Source organism: Astyanax mexicanus, chromosome 11 (genome assembly GCF_023375975.1).
Source record: "Astyanax mexicanus isolate ESR-SI-001 chromosome 11, AstMex3_surface, whole genome shotgun sequence".
Lineage (NCBI taxonomy): Eukaryota > Metazoa > Chordata > Actinopteri > Characiformes > Acestrorhamphidae > Astyanax > Astyanax mexicanus.
The window spans coordinates 12,446,704-12,469,137 of NC_064418.1; the positions used below are offsets into that span (position 1 = coordinate 12,446,704).

The 22,434-nt window shown below is 39.7% G+C and overlaps 3 protein-coding genes and 1 non-coding gene across 6 annotated transcripts in view; 3 read left to right on the plus strand and 1 right to left on the minus strand.

Moving 5' to 3' along the window:
- The window catches only part of rnf17 (ring finger protein 17), a 29,067-nt gene extending 28,830 nt beyond the window's left edge, over nt 1-237 (plus strand). Inside the window, exon 37 of the mRNA XM_022680479.2 lies at nt 17-237. The gene's annotated coding sequence lies outside the window, so the exon portion shown is untranslated. The remainder of the gene's footprint in view (nt 1-16) is intronic.
- On the minus strand, nt 235-9,234 carry cenpj (centromere protein J). Of its 2 annotated transcripts, none has more exons than XM_007260586.4 (17): nt 9,135-9,234; nt 8,045-8,402; nt 6,880-6,994; nt 6,672-6,779; nt 6,370-6,526; nt 6,208-6,292; nt 4,520-5,891; nt 4,292-4,415; nt 3,851-4,016; nt 3,233-3,514; nt 3,039-3,120; nt 2,559-2,695; nt 1,946-2,020; nt 1,713-1,853; nt 1,525-1,609; nt 1,198-1,318; nt 235-564 (listed from the first exon to the last, which is right to left on the minus strand). In XM_007260586.4, the coding sequence occupies exons 2-17, from the start codon at nt 8,381-8,383 to the stop codon at nt 372-374; spliced, it is 3,582 nt and encodes a 1,193-aa protein (XP_007260648.3). In that variant the 5' UTR covers nt 8,384-8,402; nt 9,135-9,234; the 3' UTR covers nt 235-371. The 2 variants fall into 2 exon arrangements, with proteins under 2 accessions (XP_007260648.3, XP_007260647.3); XM_007260585.4 differs by having other exon boundaries at nt 6,672-6,782.
- A 6,155-nt stretch (nt 9,235-15,389) lies between these two features.
- LOC125805073 (U6 spliceosomal RNA) lies at nt 15,390-15,497 on the plus strand. The gene has a single exon (XR_007441351.1). It is a non-coding gene; the product is annotated as a U6 spliceosomal RNA (small nuclear RNA).
- A 918-nt stretch (nt 15,498-16,415) lies between these two features.
- The window catches only part of mcf2lb (mcf.2 cell line derived transforming sequence-like b), a 39,078-nt gene continuing 33,059 nt past the window's right edge, over nt 16,416-22,434 (plus strand). The window contains exon 1 of one of the 2 annotated variants that reach the window (XM_022680477.2): nt 16,416-16,689. In XM_022680477.2, coding sequence (XP_022536198.2) covers nt 16,608-16,689 — 82 coding nt within the window. In that variant the 5' untranslated portion in view covers nt 16,416-16,607. Of the gene's footprint in view, nt 16,690-19,018; nt 19,414-22,434 lie in introns of those variants that run through there. The other variant, XM_022680476.2, reaches the window with a different exon arrangement.

The window sequence follows — 22,434 nt, forward strand, 5'->3', positions numbered from 1 at the left end:
CTGTTTCGCCCTCCAGGTTTGTTTTCAAGTACCAGAAGACAGCAGTTTTTATGTTTGTGCTGTTAGAACAATAACATTATGTTGATGTTGGAAGATTTACTTAAACAAGTTATTTTTTCTGTTTTAAATCCTGAAAAGCAGTTGTTTTTTTTTGTCACTGCTGTACCTGTGTTCATGTTAACGTTCATCCGGCTTGATTGTGTGATTGAATGAGTAAATCTGTGCTCTTAAAACTCTGACTCACAAATATTTATTTATTTTTTTTACAAAACTGTACACCAAATAAATATGGACCATGCTGTGCAACCCATACAAAATACTCACACAAGATAATTCAAGAGAATCTGACTTAAAAAAAAGTTCATATTACATCAGGGCTTGGCGTCCATAACAACACGTCCCTGAGGGTCTTTGAGTCGAACGCGGCCACTGGGATATCGTGTTTCCTGGCGGCCATCTGAATAAACTGTTTTGACCGTACCGTCAGGATATTCTCGGCGTTTGAATTCAGCAGTGTGAAGTTCCCGCTGACCGTTGTTAAACTGGATCTTCTTACTGCCATCCCTGAGAGAGACCATAAAAACCAGAGGACTTGTTAGTAGACAGTTAAAAGAAAGTACATCTATATTTTACTACAAAAGGATCACAGAATTCTTGAGTCACTAATTAGAGAGCCATTCCTTTAAATACTTATAATCCAGCTCCAATTACATACGATCAATCCAAGTTATTGTACCATCAACGCTACAGCAAAATTTCAAATTCATATAATCTGCAGCTTTTTCCCCACTGGAGTCTGTCTGCTCTTGTGGCAAATGTCTGCCTACATCTGCCAATATGCATTTCATACCCGGATAGAGGGTCCATTTTTACAAAAAAACTGTCACCACATAATTTTGTTCAATAAGATTATTTGCTGGGGCTTAATTATAAAGTCTGATTACTGCCTGGCTCATGTAAACCTGGAGTTTTACCCCAATTAATTACAACTTAATTCCTTAAGCTGTACAGGCATTTAACATTTCTTAGTCCATAGTGTCACGTGTGTACCTGGAATACATTATAGGCTTCTGGCTAGTTCAAACTGTCTGTGTGACAAGCAACACACACAACACACAGGTCAGTGCAGCGTTCTTTAGCTTTTGTGGGGTGAGGCAAATCAATGCATCATTAATTTCCAGCAGTATGTGTACTTACGGGTTTTGCTGTATTATTGTTCCGTCTGCCAGTACGCTCTCCTCTCTCCCATCAGGGTAGATATTCTTAACTGTCTGATCAGGGAAAGTGATCTCCTTATGGCCATCAGGGAAGTGTTTTTCTGAAATGCAGCACAAAGAAAACACACTTTATTGGACCAACATTTTTTTTTTTTTGCTAGTTTAAAACATGCTATCATCTTATGGCTATGTAGGAGGAAAGCTTAGGGCTCAGCCAACTTGTGGTAGAAACATAGTCCCAGGCATGTTCCTCCTCCCAAAACTTAGCTATTTCAAGAATCTATTAAGAACACTAATGGGGACATACCTATCTGATTATTAGGGAACTGGAGAACTTCTATGCCATCAGGGTGGGTCGTATGTGTGGTCTGAGCTCCTGCATAGTAATAAATCTTCAAAAAAAAAAAGTAGCATTAAACGTTTACACACGGTATCCAGATCAGTTATGCAAGTTACTAATTCAAGTAATTAATTATGGGAACATGTATCTCTCACCACTCTTTGATCAGGCATGATGTGTTTGATGTCTCCATTAAAAAAAGTGACTTTGATCGACAGCCCGTCTGCAGACAGCTCTTTCCTTGTGCCGTTAGGGAACACTATAAGTCTCCCTCCATCTGGAAGAAGCTTTTCAATCTGAGAATAAACAGAAGAACATTCAGGTCATTGTGCTGCAGAAAGCATTCAGATGGCGTGGTAGTGATGTGGGTTTTCGCCAGTTATTTCACCTTGCCATCAGTGTGCATGATTTCTTCTTGTTCCATATCCAGCTGCTCTGTAACAGCTCTAGGACTTTCCACATCCTGTTAAAAGTTCATATTTGAAGAAATCAGTATAAAGACAGAAGTCGGTTTTGTTTATGTTGTAGAATTTAAGATAACATTTGCGTAATTCCCAGGTTTAAAGATTCTTTAGATATTTTTAATAGGTTGCAGTAACAGTAACACTATCTTCAGGAACAATGTCACCAAAACAAAGGCCTCTAAACCACCTGCAGCCTGTTTCCCTCAAATTATTAGGCAAGGGCAAAGAACTCTATTGGTTCCCCACACGATTCCAGCAAATGTTCACTTATTTTCGTGCATCGCTCAAGTAAGAAAATAAGTATCTGTATTCATGCACCCTTATCCATTATCCTAACCACACAAACTATTTTGTCACTAAATTCAATTAAAGCTTCACAGCAATGCCCCCAAAAATATATAGTGGAGACAGTTACTCCAACAAAAGCAGGTGAAACTTTTTAAAGAATTTTAAAGAACACTTCTCTCAGGTAGACTAAAGAAAACACAAGTGGGTGATTCTTCAATGTATTTTGATGTACAAGTGACAGTTACTTACTAAAGAGGATTCATTGATTGGAAGAGAATCATGGCTCCTCCCTTCAGGCTCAGGTTGTCCATCAGATATGTGGTATGGATCAGCCACCGGGCAGGCTTCCTTTTCACTCAGAGTAGGCTTAAACCTTGATTTACAAGCTGGAAGGGAAATATAAGATTATATGTTAAACTAATACATATGCAAGTATAATATAGTATGCAGATTTATCCTCAAAACTAAACATGCTACTTACAAGAATCTAAAGTATAAAACATTCTGGTTTATTTAACACTTTTAATTTACAGAATAATTCTGCATATATTGCTGTATAGTGTAATGTCTTCAATTTGAAATCTACAATGTAAAAAAAAATCAAAGAAGGAAGACAACACATTGAATGAGAAGAGGTGTGTCCATACCTTTGACTGGTACTATATGTACCATGCAGTGAAAAAGCACAAGTAGTGTACAAACTAGAGGAACGTGTAAGTGAAGACCTGCCTTGAATTTTATGAGGATTCTGAAGCTCTGGGCTTTCCCTTTTGCTGCTCGTGCTGCTGGTCTTTACACTGTGGGAAGGACTCTAGGAAACACAGAAATGTACAACATAAAATTTACTCCTGTTGTGTGATTTAAAAAAATAAAATAAAAAAAAAACACTGGATGACTATGGATCATGTGCTTCTTTTCTGTACCTTGGATTTGGCCCTTCTCTGAGCTGTGACACTGGTGGTGCTGCCGCCACCACCACCAGGTGCATTAGACCTTCCCCTCTCTTTCTCTTTTTCACGCTCACTCTCAGCATTTTTCCAAGCAGTCAGGCGGAGTTTCTCCAGCATGCGGACCTGGCCTCGGAGAGTCGTGTTCTCAGCACTCAGGGTGTCTACCTGCTGCCGGAGGCGTTGATGGGTGCTGGACCAGCGAGCTTCTCGTTTTCTTAAATCCTCTTGCAGAGAGTTCAGTTGCTGCTTTAGAGACTTGCATAAATAAATAGCACAACATTCTTTTAAAACTTTTTTTGTACACGGCGTTGCTAAAAAAAACATTGCTTAGACTGTGGAATATATTTCAGCCAGTGTCACACAGGCAATTCTAGTTGGACACTGTTGGTTGGGTGTTCCACTTCACAACTTTTACAGTTTTTTTTTTTTTTTTTTTTAATCCCCTCAACAAAGGTAACATTTCACAAACAATTTACTTACTGCTATCCCATGACTTTTGCCATGAGAGTGTAAAATGCACAAGCCAACTCGAACATCTCAAAAAAATAAATAAATAAATAAATATATATATTATTAAAGAGAGATGGAAACCTGCATCTCATCTCGCTCCTGTTTGTCAGGTCTCGCCCTGGCAGCTGCCGCATGCTTCTCAAACAGCTTCTTTTCCCGCTGCAGCTTCCGGCTTTCCTCGCGCTTGAACTCTTCCCATTTGGCAAGTTCATCTGCCATCTTCTGCTGAAACTGGGCTGTCTCTTTCCTACAAGGAAAAGGGAAATTCAAATGTATGCGATTTTCACCTTTTCAAATCTAAATAAAGATTAAGATATCAAGATATGTTTTACAGGCCTAAACCTTCAGAAAATCAAACATACCAACCAGTGTTCAATCTCACAAGATACAACCTAACAACTTACGCCAGTTTGAATGTTCCCAATCAGTCACAAATTAAAACTTTATTCAGTTTTCATAATGCTACCCAATAACATTTGGCATGTCAGTGTATAATGGCCTCACATCAATTCTCATTCATACCTCAGGTTCTCTCCGACATCCTCGTTTTCCTGTCTGAGTCTGCTCAACACCGCATTTTCTGTCTTGAACCTCTCAATCTCTGTTTCCAGCTCCACCAAACGCTCACGAAGTAAGCGGGACTGGGCTGAATTATGTAAGAGGAAGCAAGAATTAATGCTAATCAGTCAATTACATATTCATTCCTGCTAATAACCATTTAAAAAAAAGATTTTAATTTATAGTTTTAACCTGCTCCTTGTTCGTCGCATGTTGCTTCTGGATTCTTTGCAACTGGAGGAGCTGGAGGGCAGGGCTTCGGCTTGAGGGCTGGGAACAGCTTTGCCACCAACTGGCATGTGGGCAGAGGCTCTGGTTCACGGCCCAGTGAGCTGTCAGCAGAAGGGTCAAGCTCTGGTCCTTTTGAGAAGGCAACCTTCCTCTTCAGTGTCGTGCCTGCATGATCGTCCATCTTAGCGGAAATGCAGGTCAAGTCCTCAGGCTCATTCCAAGTGTCATCGTCATCAAAGTCAATGTGATCCTTGGCATCCACTATAGTAGAATCTCCATTGCTTTCCTCTTCCTCGAGTGGACTGGCAGCTCCTTCCTCCCTGTCCTGGTAGGAGCTTTTATTGTAGGGCGGGACCTGAGATATTTGAAAGCAGTGGCTGAAAGGTTGACCTGGTCCAAATGCAGTTTGTTGGAACTCTGTAGTGCTACACAATGAAGCATCAGAATCTTCATCATCATCTATTTTACTACCCTCATCTTCCTCCTCCGAATACTGGCTGACCACCACACTCTTCTTAATGTTTACTGCAACACTGTCTACAGGCATGTCTGGTACACCCTGCTGGACACTGCTAATGCTCGGCTGCACTGGGTTTCTAGAGTCAGCTTGAATATGACCAGGCAACTTAGGTTTTGGAGGTGATTTGACTGGCGTTGAGGACAGACGTCTACGATCTCCCTGAAGAAGAGTACAAATAAAGGAAGAGTTGCTTGAGAATGATAGTTCATCCGCTGCTCTCTCCAGCAGCTCAAACTCACCAAGCTCCACACACTCACGTTGATTATCCTTTTCCCAACGATCCCCGCGCTCTGCAAGCCACACTTCAAAGGAGTTCTCCGCCACACATGTACTAGGATCCCGGAGATGCCCAGGTGATGGCCCCTTATTTACATCCTCCACAGCATCACAGACAATCTTCTGCGGAGGATCAGGCCTCCGAGCACTCCTGCCAAGTTGCTGGACAGCTCCAGAGCCCATGTTCTGACCCTGGTGGGATCCAAGGATATGAGCTTTGACAACAGTTTTGCTTGCTGGTAGTAAAGACTTGCTCTGAGGCAAGTTCTCTTTGTTCAGAACTGCAGTCTTGCGTTGGATTACAGTATTAGTTGGTGTAGGTTTAGGCGAAGGTCTTTTTGGCTCTGAGTTTTGGTGACGGGATGCAAGTGCTTGGCCCTGAGACTTCACAGGATTCGGGCAAGAAGTGGGTTTGGTGCTTGGCCGAGCTGTTCCTTCTTTGAAAGTTACGGAGGCTTTATCTCTTTTAAACCTGGCCAGACCTTCCCCACGTCTCAGAAACGGCCTCTTGACCTTTGCTGGTTCAGCAGGAGCGTTCTGCAATAAAGAACCAAAAGTTTAGGCTGATGTTAGAGGAGATGTTTAACTGAAAATAACATGGATGAAAACCATGACATCAATTTTGGTGTCTAAATTCTGCTTATTTAGTTGCTTTTTGCTAAATGAATGCCCACACTTCTCTCAACCCACTTAGGGACCCTAATGAAGACCTTTAAAGCTGAGAGGATGCTCCTTGACACTTTCCACATAACAGCACTTATAGTTGACTGGGGCAGCTCTAGCAGGAAGCAAATTTGGCAGGGATCACCACATACTTTTGACCACTTTTGTTTGTTTATTTCAAGTGTCTGACCTTGTTTATCTTCTCATTCTCCAACTTCAGCTGTTCTTCCAACATCTCTTCAAATGTCTTCCCACTGGTAGCTGATTTGAGTGGCCTAGGCACAAAAACATCATGTCACAAAAACTCAAAGTGAAAACACTTTCATATTTGTCCAACACTGATGACACTCACCTGTCTTGAGGCTCTGATTCCCTATCTTGTCTGCACATGCTTGGATTCTCAATTACAGACTGCAGTGAACCTTCGATAATATCATCTTCATCTCCATCACCATCTTGCCCAAAGCTCGACTGCACCACACTCGATTCATGATTCCACACACTTGACTCTGTTGGGCACATTGTGATCAATAGAGCGAACAGTTTGCATAAAGGATATAAACATTTTATACTGGATACTGGCATCAGCCAGCCAACGCTTTCCACACCGAAACATTCCTAATGACTAATATCCCAAAATGCCCATTCATTTACCAAGTTCACTCAGCACTTCTTCCTGGTGTGTAGGCAAAGCACTGTGTTGTGCAGTGGAAAGTGTAGATGATGTGCTTCTGCTGTACTGCTGTTTTTCTTGGGTGTATCCTGCTGATTATGGAAAGCACCAAATATACTCAATACATCTCTTTCAACCTAATTAAAAAAAAAAAAAAAATCAATAATACATACAACAGCATGTGCTTACCTGCGCCTGTCTGTACCATCCCCACAATGCCCTGCTGTTCATTGTGCAGTTTTTGCAGCTGCTCTAACTGATGGGCTTTTAGCTGCTCCTGCATGCGCTGCTGTAACTGCTTTAGCTAGAATAAAACATCACACATATTTCATTGTCACAGGCTGCTAACTAATGAACATAACACAAAACTAACAACAAGATATTGTAAAAACTCAAATCACAGTGTTACTGATACCTACTGATACAGACAAACCATTTTCTCCATTTTTACTAAAGATTAGAAGTAAACCATATCATTTATCATACACAACAAAATCACAAATATTTACACAATAAAAAAACCCTCCTCATTGTGATAAGTAATGTTTTTGAAAGCAGTTTTGTATTTGTAACAAAACATAAAATAAAAGATATTTACTGTATTTAGTTTTGTTTGCATATTAGATGCATTAACTAAACATGGGGCACTTCAATTTTGCTATAGATTTTTGTCACAATTTGTCAATTTATCTATTATTTTTAAATTTTACACTATTATTATTTTATACAAAATCAAGGTTATTGTAACTGTTAAAAAATAGACAAACATTTCTAGTGTTTGTAATTTTTACTGAATGTCGAGAACTGTCATCTTTATGCTAAATAGAACTTACTATTTATTTTGTGGCAGTGGTATATTCTTGGAGAAAATGGTGTCATATTGCAAAAATATTATCACAAAAACTCCCTAAAATATTGTCAATTTTGTTAATGTTGCTTATAATAATATAGTTTATGCTGCATTTCAATTAGCTCTGACAGTTTATTGTCTCCCAATATATTTTTTCATTTACTTATTTACCCTTTTCTTAAGCACTCCGCTGCTGCACCAGACATTCTAACACATTCTAAAGTAAACTAGCACGCAGACTAAAGTTGATATCTTAAGTAGATTTTGGGCCTTAATACTCTGAATTTGCCTGTGTTCACTAAAATTGCAATGACAATGCTCAAACAATGTAGCCCTAGTACAGTGTACACGTACATGTTTTTTGGGAGGTATGAGGAAACCGAAACATGTTGTAAATCCACACGGACACAAGGAGATCACACCATACACCTTACAGACAGAGACCAGAGTGAGGACTGAACTCCCTAACCCAGTCTTCTTTAATATGACAGTGATTCTATTTACCTGCTCCAGCCTCGCCTGCAGTGGAAGTTCCTGTACTCTTGTTAAAATGTCCTGGACACTGTCTGGGTTGCTGCTTGTTGCTTTTCTCTGCGGGTCTATTTCGGACACCTTTGGCACCAATGAATCCAGGCTGCTGCTGCAGGACACAGGCAGAGGGGCGAACTGGGAGCAGAAAGAGTCTTCCATAGAGATCTCCTGAGCCAGAGAAGAGCAGCTGCTCTGGACAGAGCTGACCTCTCCTGGAGAGCCACTCAGGAAGACCCCGGCCCGAGAGCTGCTGGGCATCCAGCGGGACAGGAAGCGAGACTCGGATGGCTGTGGTCCAGCTGGAGATGACATGATTGTGGCACAATGGATCCTAAAAGGTTAAAATTGGGTCAGATATTAGTAATATTTTCAGCTATTTATAGCAGTAATGACTAAAGATAACAATCTACAGCTGTTTAATATCAAGCTAGATAAACAGGGGAGTTTTTTAATTACTTTTGTAACTGGTTGGTTAACCTGTGTAACTGGTAAGTTAGCTGCATTTACGCAGACTCTATTTGATACTTTAATATTAGTTTAAGCATAAAGCCCCGACTTGACATGTAATATATTCAACAAAGGTGTCAGCTGAGTTCATAACATACATATGATTATGAAATGTATGTGAATCTTGAGGATTTGGTGTATGAAAAGTGAATATTGAGTAGTTTAGGTGTTTGAAAAGTGAATATTGAGTAGTTTAGGTGTATGTAATGTGGATTGTCTGTAGTTTAGGTGAATGAAAAGTAAATATTAAGTGGTTTAGGTGTATGATAAGTTAATGTGTAGTTTTGGTGTATGAAAACTGAATATTGAGTCGTTTAAGTGTATGTAATGTAAATATTGAGCAGTTTAGGTGTATGTAATGTGAATGTTGAGTAGTTTAAGTGCATGTAGGCAGTGTAGTAACGCTAGCGTTAGCAAAGTTACTTAACGTTAGCGTGAACGTTAACAAATATCGCTACTAAAACTCATAACAATAACGTCAAACATTTCTGCAACAAACGCGCCCTTTAAGTAAGAGAAAAGCCGACAGTATGAAACAGGGAGTTAATGTTCCTACCTGTGCGGAGTGTGGCTGTAGTTTAGCTGTAGTTTGGGTGTTTAACAGCAGCTGGTTCTGATATTTAAAGTTTCCTGCGCTCCGGCTCCACAGCCTCTCTTCTTCTTCTTCTTCTTTCAGGTTTATGGCGGATGGCAGACCAACTGAAGGTGCATTACCGCCACCTACTGAGCAGGAGTGTGAAGTGTGATTTCGGGAAGTGACATGGCCAATAATAAACAAAATGTAGGTGAAAGGAAATTCATAAATAAGTACATAAAACTAAAAGAAAGTAAACGAGAGAGGAGAAAAAAAAAAAAAAAAAAAAAAAAAAAAAAAAAAAAAAAAAAAAACTAAATAAAGCAAAATATACCAATAGCTTTCAAATATTGAAAAACCAGTTTATGAACCGACCCCATCCCTGCCCCATAAGAAAGCAATCCTGTCAAAGAAAATTCTTTGTGACCCTTGTCTTTAAGAGAAGAAAACAAAATCTTCCTTTGTACAGCATATTTATTGCAACAAAAAAGAACATGGTCCACGGTTTCCCTCTGCGGACAGTGGCGACAAAGCCCTGTGGAGTGTTTCTGTATAATTTGCAAAGAGGCATTCAGCATACTGTGACCTATTCGGAGCCTTGTTAGTACAATTTCCTGCCTCCGACCGTACCCTCCACTCCCTCCAAAACCAACTCTCGGTTGTATTGCAAACAAATGCCTCCCCTTCGGTTCATGTTCCCAATTAGACTGCCATAATGTTCTAACATGTTGCTTTACAACCACTCTTGCCTCAGCTTTGCTAAGAGGGATATTGAGATCACTTCTATTTTGCTTCAGGCAGTGTTTAGCAGCTTTGTCAGCAGTCTCATTGCCATCCACCCCTACATGTGCTGGAACCCATAAAAACTGAACTAAAATAGTCTGCATGTGTAAACGAAATAATGCCTGAGATATTTCTAAAATTAGGTCTTGTCTACATTTAGATTTGCCAGACTGGATGCTTTGTAAAGCAGACAAAGAATCTGAACAAATCACCATCCTCATTGGGCAAACATCCTCAGCCCACTGCAATGCTAAAAGAATGGCGACAAGCTCGGAGGAAAATACAGATAGGTTATCAGACAGTCGCCTACCAACAACCACATGAAATTCTGGCACAAAAAATGCTGCTGATGTGGAACCCACAGTAGGATCCTTTGACCCATCAGTATACACCTGCAGAGTACCATAATAATTAAGTGCCAGATGTTGTTCTACCATAACAGCTGTACTTCCTGCATCACTCCATTTTTTATTAAGGAGGGAAAAATCAACCCTAGGCAATGGGAACAGCCAAGGTGGTACCACTGATATAGGAACAGTACTGCTGAAAGCACGAGCCTGCAATCCCATTTCGCCTGCTTCTGAGTTGCTCAGACACCCAAAACTCCTTGAGGGACCATGAAGAGGAGCACTGCAATCATGTAGAACAGACACAGCTGGATGGCTCTCTATGTGCCCCTTCAGGTTGGACCAATATACAGTAGACAATGCAAGTCTTCTTAAATGCAAAGGTATTTCTCCTGTTTCAACCTGTAGAGAAGCCACTGGGGAGGATCTAACTGCACCACAACACAATCTCAGAGCTTGTGCTTGAATTACATCGAGTAATTTTAGGTTAGACTCAGCAGCTGATCTATAGGCCATGCAGCCATAGTCAAAAACCGATCTAATTAGAGCATCATAAATGCACAGGAGAGAGGAACGGTCAGCCCCCCAGTCACTTCCCGCCAAGCATTTAAGGACATTTAATCCTTTTTTGCATTTGTCTATGATCTTCATAATGTGATGCTTCCAGGTCAATTTCGAGTCCATCCACAAACCAAGAAACTTGATTACCTTCACCTGTTCCAGAGTCTGACCATACAATTTAAGCCCAAGTTCATTTGTTTTTGATCTCTTAGAAAAATAGATGACCTGGGATTTAGCCACAGATAACTTGAATCCCCATTCATTTGCCCAGTGTTCAACCCCAACAATTGCCTCCTGCATCTTTCGCTTAACAAAGGATAGATTCCTCCCTCTCTTCCACAGAGCCCCATCATCTGCATACAAAGATTTTGCTATGTCAGGACTAACCCCAGAAAAGATATCATTGATCATAATGTTAAATAAAATAGGGCTACAGACACTGCCTTGCGGAGTCCCATTTTCAATAGAATACACTTTAGAACATGAAGTACCCACCCTGACCTGTATGGACCTATTCATTAAAAAATCCATTACCCAGTTGTACATCCTCCCTCCGATTCCGAGCATAGACAGCTTAATTAGCAGACCTTCTCGCCACAGCATATCATAAGCCTTTTCAATATCAAAAAATACAGCAACAACCACTTCTTTATAAAGCTGAGCCCTCCTGATATCCGCTTCTAAACCTAGGATTGAGTCCATTGTCATTCTGCCCCTACGAAAACCACTCTGATAAGGAGAAAAGCTATTCTGACGCTCAAGAAAGTAGGACAACCTTTCTGTTATCATGCGTTCCATAAGCTTACTTAAATGTGAAGTTAAAGAAATAGGCCTATAACCAGCTGTATCAGACAAGTCCTTTCCTGGCTTTCCTACTGGTACCACTATGGCCAATTTCCAAGCTGACGGAAGTTGCCCTGCTGTCCAAACTTCATTATAAAAGTCCAAAATTATACTAAGAGATTTGTCTGTGAGATGTTTAAACATATCATAACAGATATTATCTTTACCAGGGGATGTTCGGCCAGATCTCTCTATGGCTTGTTTGAGTTCTAGTAATGTAAGATCACTATCTAAAACACTATCAAACACCAATTTCTTATTTAATACCTCAGGGTTTTGTGCAAGGACTCTACTCCTGCAGGCCACCAGCTCACTACTTAAATTTGCAGATCCATGAACCTGTACAAAAGCTTGAGCCAGAACTTCTGCCTTGTCCACATCAGTCACAGCTTCCCAGTCTCCCTTCTGTAAAACAGGAATCGTCCCAGTTTTTCTAATGCCCCTCATTTTCCTAATCATAGTCCAAATTTCAGTCACAGGAATGTCAGTCCCAATACTACTACAAAAGGACCTCCAGTACTCCTTCTTTGAAGATTTTACAGTTTTCCTGACCACAGCTTGAGCTTGTTTATAAATAATTAGATCAGATGCCAACAAGGTTCTTCGCACCACACGGAGGGCAGTATTACGCCTTCTGACTGCTAAAGAGCATTCTGGAGTCCACCAGGGAACTGCTGCCTTCTTACCACCACACTTCTTTACAGGTATGGAGTCCTCAGCAGCTCTATACAGAATTCCACACAGCTCCTCATTACATTTATTTACATCTCCAGACATAGACCAGTCCAACAATCTAAGTTCACACAGTTCAGAGAATTTGTTCCAATCAGCCTTATCAAAATTCCACCTATGCAAGTATCCTCTTGGTTCTGTAACAACCTCTGTACCCAACGCACAAAAAATAGGATAATGGTCACTACCCAGAGAAGTAAAATGCACCACATCCCAAGTACTCATGCCAGCCAAATCAGAAGAAGCTAGTGTTAAATCAATAGCAGACTTGGTATGACTATTCATACTAAACCTAGTAGCCCTACCATCATTTAAGCATACCAGGCCCTCTTCCATTAAAAACTCCTCAACAGCCAGACCATTTCCATCAGTAACAGAACTACCCCATAGTGAGCTGTGCGCATTAAAATCTCCACACCACAATGCCTTACCCTGTCCTGGTCCTGCCATTTTCGACAGAACGTCTACAGAAAGTTTATCACACGGGTTATACATATTGACAATCTTGAATTTCCCACTCGTGCCCCATACCTCCACCACCAATGACTCAAACTCACTGCTTAAGTGCTTAACTTTAAACCCAATTCCTTCCCTAATAAAAGTAGCTACACCTCCACCATTACCCTTATCCCTATCCCGTCGAATGACTACATAACCTGACAAAGTAAAACTTAAATGGGGTTTAAGCCAGGTCTCTTGCACACACACAATATCAGGTACACGTTTTCTACTAATCACAAATTTCTTAAAATCTTGTCCATTAGCAATCAAACTCCTTGCATTCCACTGTAATATTAAAATTCCCATTACGGGCCATCACTAGACTGCGAAGGTTGAACCCTCCCAGCAAGACTCGAGCTAATCACTTCCCAAGTCAAACTTTTAATATCCAGAAACTTTTCTGCAGATCTAACAATGATTTTAATTCGTTCGGTCCTACTATTAGTCTGGGCAGTACAGTTGACCACATCGGCCATAAACATAACAAACTTTATCTTATCAACTACCAGAGTATCTCGAGTGATAGGACAGTGCGTTTGGTGGCTCAGGGCGGCTCTAGGAACATCAGTAACTGTGCGCGCTGATCTTACAGCACTGCCTTCAGGAGGAGCAACCGTATTAACCTCCTTTAGAGCTGCAGCATAGGTTAGCCCCTGCGTAACTCGAACTTCCTGGACTTTAGCAGCTCTTTTCCGCACTTCACATCCGCCATATGCAGCCTTATGATCTCCCCCACAATTGCAACATTTGGGTTTAACCCCCTCTGCACAGTGTCCGTACTCATGATCTCCCCCACATACACCACACCGCTTCTTTCCTCTACACGCTGCAGCTACATGTCCATACCTCTGGCAGTTAAAACATCTAATAGGTGGAGGGATGTAAGCCCGTACTGGAAAGCTAATATATCCCAGGTAAACCCTATCCGGTAAAATGTCACCATCAAACAGAATCATTACAGAAAGGCTATCACCTTTAACTCCATTCCTGAAGCCTTTAAGCCTGACGGCCTCAATCACAGTACCTCCAGACAGATTACGTTTGAGCTGATCCATAGATACATCCAATGACACCCCTGTGACAACCCCTCGCAGCCTCTGCTTATCCTTAAATAATCTCGGTATCACTGTCTTACCCCCTAGAAACTTCATTTTAAGTGCTTTATCCCGTTGACGCTCATCCTTACATGTTATCAGAAGCTTACCTCCTCTCAACACCTTAGCTCCGGCCACATCCCCTAGAGCTGATTTAATTTCAGATGTCAACCTGACCGGATTCAGCACGCCAGCAGATTCAGATTCAAACTGGATCAAAATGAGGTATTCCTCCTTACGACGCTTCACAGTCTCTCCACGCACTCCACTGCCACTAGAATCTCTATCCTCAGACAAACGTCTGCTCTTCTTAGACCGCACAACCTGCCATTCTCCTCCCTCACCGGCCCTATTCCCGCTCCTACAACCAAACGAGTCTGGCTCACTGCCAGATCCGTCATCACTTCCGTCCATCCTCACTTCAGTCACAGCTCAGTGCTGCCACCGACCACAATTCCACCTTCTGTATTCTTCCTTCTCTCCACAGCCTCTCTCCAAACTAACCGCCATAACAACAGCAAGCCCGCGAGACTCAGCGGCGACCTGCGGGGCATGATGGGAAATGTAGTTGGGAATGGGACACGGAAATACCGGGGACTGTTATTTATTAGGAATAGGAAATGTTATAATTATTTTAGGTAAATACTTTATTTATAAATGTAAATATAAGGGCGCTGCCTCTACCCTAGCGTCTTTACTGCCTAAAACCCGTTTACTGTAGAAAACTGAAATATATAGGTAAGGTTTATTTGCTTTTTAGCAAAATATATCATACTAGTTTCAGAAAGAAAATTAAATGAATATTCTGTTACTATTATCCTGTCCGGAACAATACTAGAAGATAACAATGCAAGTACAGCAGATATGGTGGATGAAAAACCCTTTTTTCTTTGCAGTAATAAAAACATACAAAATGTACATTATTTAAATATAAATACATTATTTTCATTATATACTAAGAACTGTTAAGTACAACATCTGTTAACCCCTCCTTCCAGAGGAAGACAGTGTATGTAGTGTATAGTTTGGTGGTTTGTAAAACATTTTTAATAAATGTTTTACATTTAGTGATATGCGAAGAACAACAAAGAAGCTGCTTACGTCAGCGCGCAGATAACCAATCCATGCTGCCAGATGGCCGGCTAATCTGCATGTATACCAGGATTCACTTCAGAAGGCTGTAAAAGGATAGAATAAGGTTAAATAAATGTGAATAAATATGATTTATCACTTTTTATTATTATTATGTCGTTATAGTACATTTATTAGCCGTTCTGGAGCATCTTGAGATAAATTTATTACATTGCCACCAGCCATCATTTCAACTAATAGCCAGTAGTCATGCTATATAAATCGGCTGTTCTGATTATTAGTTTGTGCCTGCTAAGGTAGCACATATACTAAAATTGGAACGATACAGAGAAGATTAGCATGGCCCCCTGCGCAAGGATGACACGCACAATCGTGAAGCGCCAATTCTTTTGCAATAACCCTTTTCTGCAGCCCCCCTCGTGGTCATTCCACCTGCAGTGAAAAGGAGAGGGAGAGGGGGGTGACACCCTCAGATCAGACAGCAGTGAAGAGCTGATCAAAAAGATTTGCATACAGAAACAAAACAACTAACCCTTACTGAACAACTAACTTAACTTTAACTTACATATACGACTGCAACTATTACAAATTACGGTTTAAACCCGTTTTATAACCGTGTTTATATCTGTATTACTTGTATTGTGTGTTTGTAGACGTTTACACTGTTTTGGAAGCAGCGCGGGGCGGTACACTAGGAGGTGCTGCTGCTGTAAGCAAACTTTTAAACTTGCCAGAAGTTTTGCAGGAGCTGTTTGAGTTATATATATATATATATATATATATATATATATATATATATATATATATATATATATATATATATATATATATATATATTAAGCATTTATTTGCAGAAAATAAGAAATAGCTAAAATAACAAAAAAAGATGCTTTCACCAGCCGGAATAACTAGATTACCATATTTTTCGCACTATAAGGCACACTTAAAATCCTTAAATTTTCCAAAAATGTTCAGTGTGTCTGATGTATGAATTCTACAAGTCAGGTTGTAAAGAGCAGGTTGTAAAGCCACTCTAAAGTGCAGCATTATTTAGCCATTCAGAGGTGAGTATTATCAGCCTGTACCCTGCTGCTTACCCCGGCTAGCACTGCTGGTAATGTGAACGTGGTCTTGGTTTCAGTATGTACAGTATGCTCTGTATGCAGTGCAGTAACACCAACTGTCCTGAAAGTGTCGCCAAAATGCAGATGTAGAGATTGAGGTCCTGGCATATGAGTGTGTTTGCCTGTGTGTGTGTGTGTGTGTGTGTGTGTGTGTTCCCATGTATTCTACATGCATGTGTAGATGTGTGTGCATCCCCCCCCCCCTCTCTCTCTCTCTCTCTCTCTCTCCATCCTTCTCCTGTGGATGGCTGATGCAGAACTGCCGGTGAAACTGGGACACGTCTGAGGACATCTCGTCATCCTTTACCTTCCAGTCTCCCGCTTACCACCCTCCATCCATCCCTCTCTCTCTCCTGTGTATATATCTGGATCTGGAGGATGGCGATGGTGTGGGTGAAGACGCAGAAGGATGTTGTGCAGGTTCTGCTGCGAAGACTGAGCAGTGTCAGTCAGAATGTTGGTAAGATTCATGTCTGTGTTCGTATATGTGGGATGAAACATCACATTTTTGCCTGTGTCTCTGTCACTGTTGCTCTGTTCATCCACAGCTCCATCCATCAACCATTGATACAGAAGAAGATGCATGGGTGCCTATATATGTGCTTATTTTTGTACAGTATGTCTATTATGTTGTGTCTGTTTTAAGAGACTAATAAGGAATGTTCATTTAGGGCAGTTATAGCAGAATTTGCTGGATGTTACCTTGTGGGCATTCTTTCACATCATATTTCATCTTATTTCATTTGTTTACCATTGTCTTTTTATGTAATAAATCATAATTTCAGCATATAATGAGTGTAACAGATGTGATGAATGTTTATATAGGATGAGTGTGGGAACATCTGAGGGACATGACACCTACATCGTGTATAAAACCTTTAGTTCATTCTATTTTATCATCTCTGTTGTGGCCTTATGTCCTGGAAGTGCAAGTCCACCTGCAGAGAGATCATTTGGAATGAAGAATATAAAGATCATAAACACAGAGATAAGCCAGAGGTGGACTTACTTTTGTGCTTCTGGCCATTGTAATGCTGCATACCCTTATTTGCCCATGACATTCAGATGAGTTCAGAGTGCATCATTCCACCAGTTTCAGCAATTCAACCAGATCATGAAGCAGCAAAGCCCCCCCCTTCCCCCCATCAAAATACCCCCACCACCACAATTTGTTTTAATTAATGATGCAGAATTTTTAGCTGATCACATGTTTCTCCTTCTTAGTAGTAGGATTAAGCTATAAGAAAATATTTTATCATATTTACACCTTCCTAAAATAATTCTTTAATCTGCTGGCATTTTTCCTTTCCAAGTTGAATGTGGAATATGGAGCTAGTATTAATTTCCTCCATTAAAGCTATTAACTATAAATACACAACACACACTATAGAAATCCAAATCATAGCACATTCACCCACTTTAGAGTTATTACACATCAATACTCTACAACTGATATCAGTCCACAGTATGTACCACTAGACACACATACAAACACACAAAAGACACAAGACTATTCTGTTTTAATCAAACTGGGAGCCGAATGGTCAGGTTGGCCTGGCAAACTAAATTACAAGAGCTCTACTTAACTAAATAAATCAGTCAATAATGCTTTATTTTATAAAATGTCCACAAAAACAAAGTGATTTTATTTAACTACTATTTATATAAATACATACTACTACTATTTATATAAATACAAATATCAGATCAGATCACTATCAGCTGATACTCATTAGCATTAAGAGACTCTGTTCAAGTGGGGGACAAAATAATCTGATCCTCACTTTGTCTGCTATTGTTAGACGTCACCTTATGAGCCTCATTATGTCTGATGGTCTGATGTGTTATATTGTTTTTTGTGAGATGTATGTCTGTGTATGTTGATATTTAGCTTCTGTATCAGTTTCTCTGATTTTGCTATTTATATGTATATGTTTGAGTAAAATGAGAATTGTAGTTTTATTCCACAAACAACATTTCTCCCAAATTCCAAATAAATATTTTGTCATTTAGAGCATGTATTGCAGAAAATGAGAAATGGCTGAAATAACAAAAAAGATGCAGAGCTTTCAGACCTTAAATAATGCAAAGAAAACAAGTTCATATTCATTAAGTTTTAAGGGTTCAGAAATCAATATTTGGTGGACTATTCCTGTTTTTTTATCACAGTTTTTATGCATCTTGGCATGTTCTCCTCCACCAGTCTTACACACTTGTTTTAGATAACTTATGCCACTCCTGGTGCAAAAAGTCAAGCAGTTCAGCTTAATTTGATGGCTTGTGATCATCCCTCCTCTTCTTAATTGTATTTCAGAGGTTTTCAATTTTAAACCTCTCTTTCCAGAGCTGTATATCTAAAAAGTATGCCCCTTTTTGGAAAATCTATCTATCGATTTTTACTTGTCTTAACATGGTTCACATATAGTATGTGTTTGGTCTCACAGAAATATAAATTAAATACCATTTACTATAAAGAAAAACATATGGAATTGTTTAGTTAACCAAAAAGTGTTAAACAAACCAGAATATGTTTTATATTTTTGGATTCATTGTACATCATGTTTATCTCTTCATAAACACAATGCTTTTACTCCTTATAACCTTTGATTCTCTGAGTTTTCAGTCTTTTGTGTTGTTCATGTCCTTGTCTCAAAAGTCAGTGCTGTGTGTTTAAGCAATGCAGCTTCCTGTGGGACCCCTGCTGGAGGTTCCTCGAGTGTGTGTTTATGTGTGCATTTGTGTGTTCAGTGTGTTACTTGCATGTTTTGGCAGTACTCACAGCTGAGTACAAAACCAGATATCTGAAGAAACACCAGAACGGCAGAGGTTTTTCCACAGCAGTGCTTTAGTTACTGCTGGCTGCTGTAGCGCTGAGATGGACAGTAGACCGTAGCTTAGCTTCGATTTTAATGATTCACACTTAATTACGGCAGCTTTAGAGTAGTTCTGATATAGAGCAGTCTAGCTATAGAGCAGTATAGCTATAGAGCAGTCTAGCTATAGTGAGGTCAGTGAGAGCACAAGGACGTTAGCTTACAGATGTAGAACCAGAGAGAGGTCAGTCCAGTAGACAGTTTACAGAAAAGGCATGCTGGGATGTTCAGAAAAAAGAAAGTAAAGAAGTTAAAGCAGGGCAGTGACGGTGGACAGCTTTTGCCTCTTGTGCCACTTAAACATGGTCAAGGTAAGCCTTATATTTTTTTGTTTTATTTTTTTATTCATCCAATATTGGTCTCTTATTCTACTATTTACTGAACTTATAATATGTCATATTGACGTCCAGTGTTGGGAGTAACGGCGTTAAAACTAACGGCGTTACTAACGCCGTTACTTTTTTCAGTAATGAGTAATCTAACTAATTACTATGACTGTAACTATAACGCCGTTACCATTTCCGACACCCCGTTACTGCACGTTACTTTAGCCGCTCTATTAATTTTTTTGTTTTACTTTGCTTTGCCCTGGTTAACCCCTCCTCTGTCCGGTGAACTTGAGCTTCTGGCCGCTGTGCCTGTGGGTTGGCGTGGTGAAGTGAGGCACAATTGTGACGATTTGCGTGCTCTAATCGTGGACAGGCCAAGTTCCGGTATTAAGGACGTTAAACTCTTTTTAGAGCTTAGATTCTCAAACCCGACCTGACCTGAGGACCGACCCGAAATCGGGCTCCTATTTTTTTTTATATAAAGCTCTGGTGTGATAATCACAGAGTTGCTAAGTAACCAATTATTATTGTTCACTAAAGCGAACGAAATAGCGAAAACTGAAAGTGAAAAAACATTTGTGCTAACTGAATCTGATAAAAACGGTAATTAAAAGGAAAAAACATAACTATCTCGAACTGTATTTTGTGTTTATAAAACTTACGGTGGCCGAGAAAGCCCAGCGCAGTGCAAATTGAAAAGCGCTGCAAAAGCACAAAACACATCCATCAAAATTACAACACAGGCGCAGCAAATAGAAAAACGCGCTGCAAATAGAAAAACGCGCTGCAAATAGAAAAACGCGCTGCAAATAGAACCACAACACAACGGAAGTGAGTCACAACACAACAGAATTTTCCCGGGGGACCTCAAAAGATACTGTACCAGCTAAGCTGCGTCTTCAGTAACGTCTCGGACTTCACAATGTGTACAAAGGACAATAAGTGGCAAAGAAGCAGAACTTTTAATAATATGCACACAACCGGGGTAATCACAGGTAATAAACATAACTTACTTTTCAGAAGCTTGTTTGCCACTTACTGTCCTTTGTATACAGCTGGTACAGCATCTTTTAAGGTCCCCCGGGAAAATTCCGTTGTGTTGTGACTCACTTCCGTTGTGTTGTGGTTCTATTTGCAGCGCGTTTTTCTATTTGCAGCGCGTTTTTCTATTTGCAGCGCGTTTTTCTAGTTGCAGCGCGTTTTTCTATTTGCTGCACCTGTGTTGTAATTTTGATGCTGCACCTTTGTTGTAATTTTGAATTTGCACTGCGCTGGGCTTTCTCGGCCACCGTAAAAACTAGCTAAAACGAACTGAAATTACTGATTGAATACCCTCATTTTCGTTCTTAATTTATTTATAAGCGCTGTTGTACGGCGGAGTTGTACAGCGGGCGGTGTTGTGCCGAGCGCGCGGCACCTCGTGGTCCGTGGCGTTAGTTCTTGTGTAAAGCGCTCGCGCTAGCCGCAAAATACGACAGAAAACACTGAGAAACTGCAGAACTATGTATGGGATTACAATATGAGCACCAGGCAGATGAAAGAGAAACAGGAGATACAGTGTGTGAGATGTGTGAAAACTAATAAAAACTAGCAAGCCCACCCTAAAAACTTACTGAACAGAAAAAATAAAAAAAAAATAAAATTAAAATGTAATCACGTAGCTCTGGGCACACGTGAACGCCTCCGCGTTTGACTTGCAGCATTGTGTGTAGCTGTTCTTAAAAATCATTTAAACTAAATAATAGTTCTATGCTTTTATGTTACAGTGTTAATTAACATAATTCTGATTATATTTCGCTCATTCAATCAGCCCGAAAACAGACAGTTTATGGGGCGGATCGGGTCGGGCTCGGGCTCATAATGACAGTTCATGGTTCGGGTTGGGTCGGGCTCTGGCAGAACGTGCACGTTTTGGGCCCGATCTAAGCTCTATTCTCTTTTGGTGAAGCTGTTATTTTAATACCATTTTAACGGCCATTAGATTGTTGTTTTTGTCCATTATTTAGTTTTGTTTATATATACATATTTCCTTTGAGTGTGGCTTGGTTTGTTTAATTTCATCCCCAGACGCGTTTTTCCGTTTTTTTCAGTATTACAAGTTTTAGTAATTTTCTTTGGTTGTGTGGAGAATTTCGTTTTATTTTTTGAAATTCGTTAGATTATATTTGTGTCAACATTTTGGGTTTATTTTCGTTTGTTATTTTTCTAATAATAATAGTAAATGCATAATTGTTTTCCTTTTTTTATGTGTGAATAATAAAAAGTAACGCGATAGATACTTTTACTGGTAACTAATTACTTTTATAGTGTAGTAACTCCTAGTAACTCAGTTACTTTTTTGGAGAAGTAAGGAGTAACTATAACTAATTACTTTTTCAAAGTAACATGCCCAACACTGTTGACGTCATTTTTACTCTGCTGAAAAAAAAAACGCATGTCTAGCTTAAGCTGGTCCAGCTGGCTAAATTTGTTGACCAATTTAGATTTTGACCAGCATAGGCTATGCTTTTGTTTGATTTTTTTTTTTTTTTTTTTTTACCAAAATAATGAATGTTACCAAGCTAGATAACTGGCCGAGCTTGACTATGCTGATTGTCAAACATGACCATTAAAAAACACAAAATCTTAGCTAGTGAAATTATCCCTTTTTTTTCTCTGATTAGAATTTGTGCTGTAAGTTTATTTTGTTTATATTAGGAATAATGATCTTAATCAGTCTTACTAAGTCATTTAAACTCAAATGACAACTTATACGATATTTTACTAAGAACAATTTGCTTACCATAACATCTCAATTTACTTACATTTTGTCAGTGTTAAATGATATGCTATATATGCTATATGCTTTAAAAAAAGTCCACAGGGAGTCTTGACCCCATAGAGCAGCACAAATAATGCATGGTTCACACTACAAAATTAGACACTAGAGCCATTTATGGAGAGTTGTATAGTGCTATAGTAATAACAACTTGTTTTATTTATTCCTTTAATTTTAGATAGTAG

Bases quoted from the DNA above. Each gene is read 5' to 3' on its own strand.
- cenpj (XM_007260585.4), bottom strand. From the start codon at position 8,383: ATGTCATCTCCAGCTGGACCACAGCCATCCGAGTCTCGCTTCCTGTCC. The intron at 4,416-4,519 runs GTTAAAACTATA...TACATAATTCAG, and splicing joins ATGCGACGAACAAGGAGCAG to CCCAGTCCCGCTTACTTCGT. The intron at 3,121-3,232 runs GTACAGAAAAGA...TGTGTTTCCTAG, and splicing joins AGAGAAGGGCCAAATCCAAG to AGTCCTTCCCACAGTGTAAA.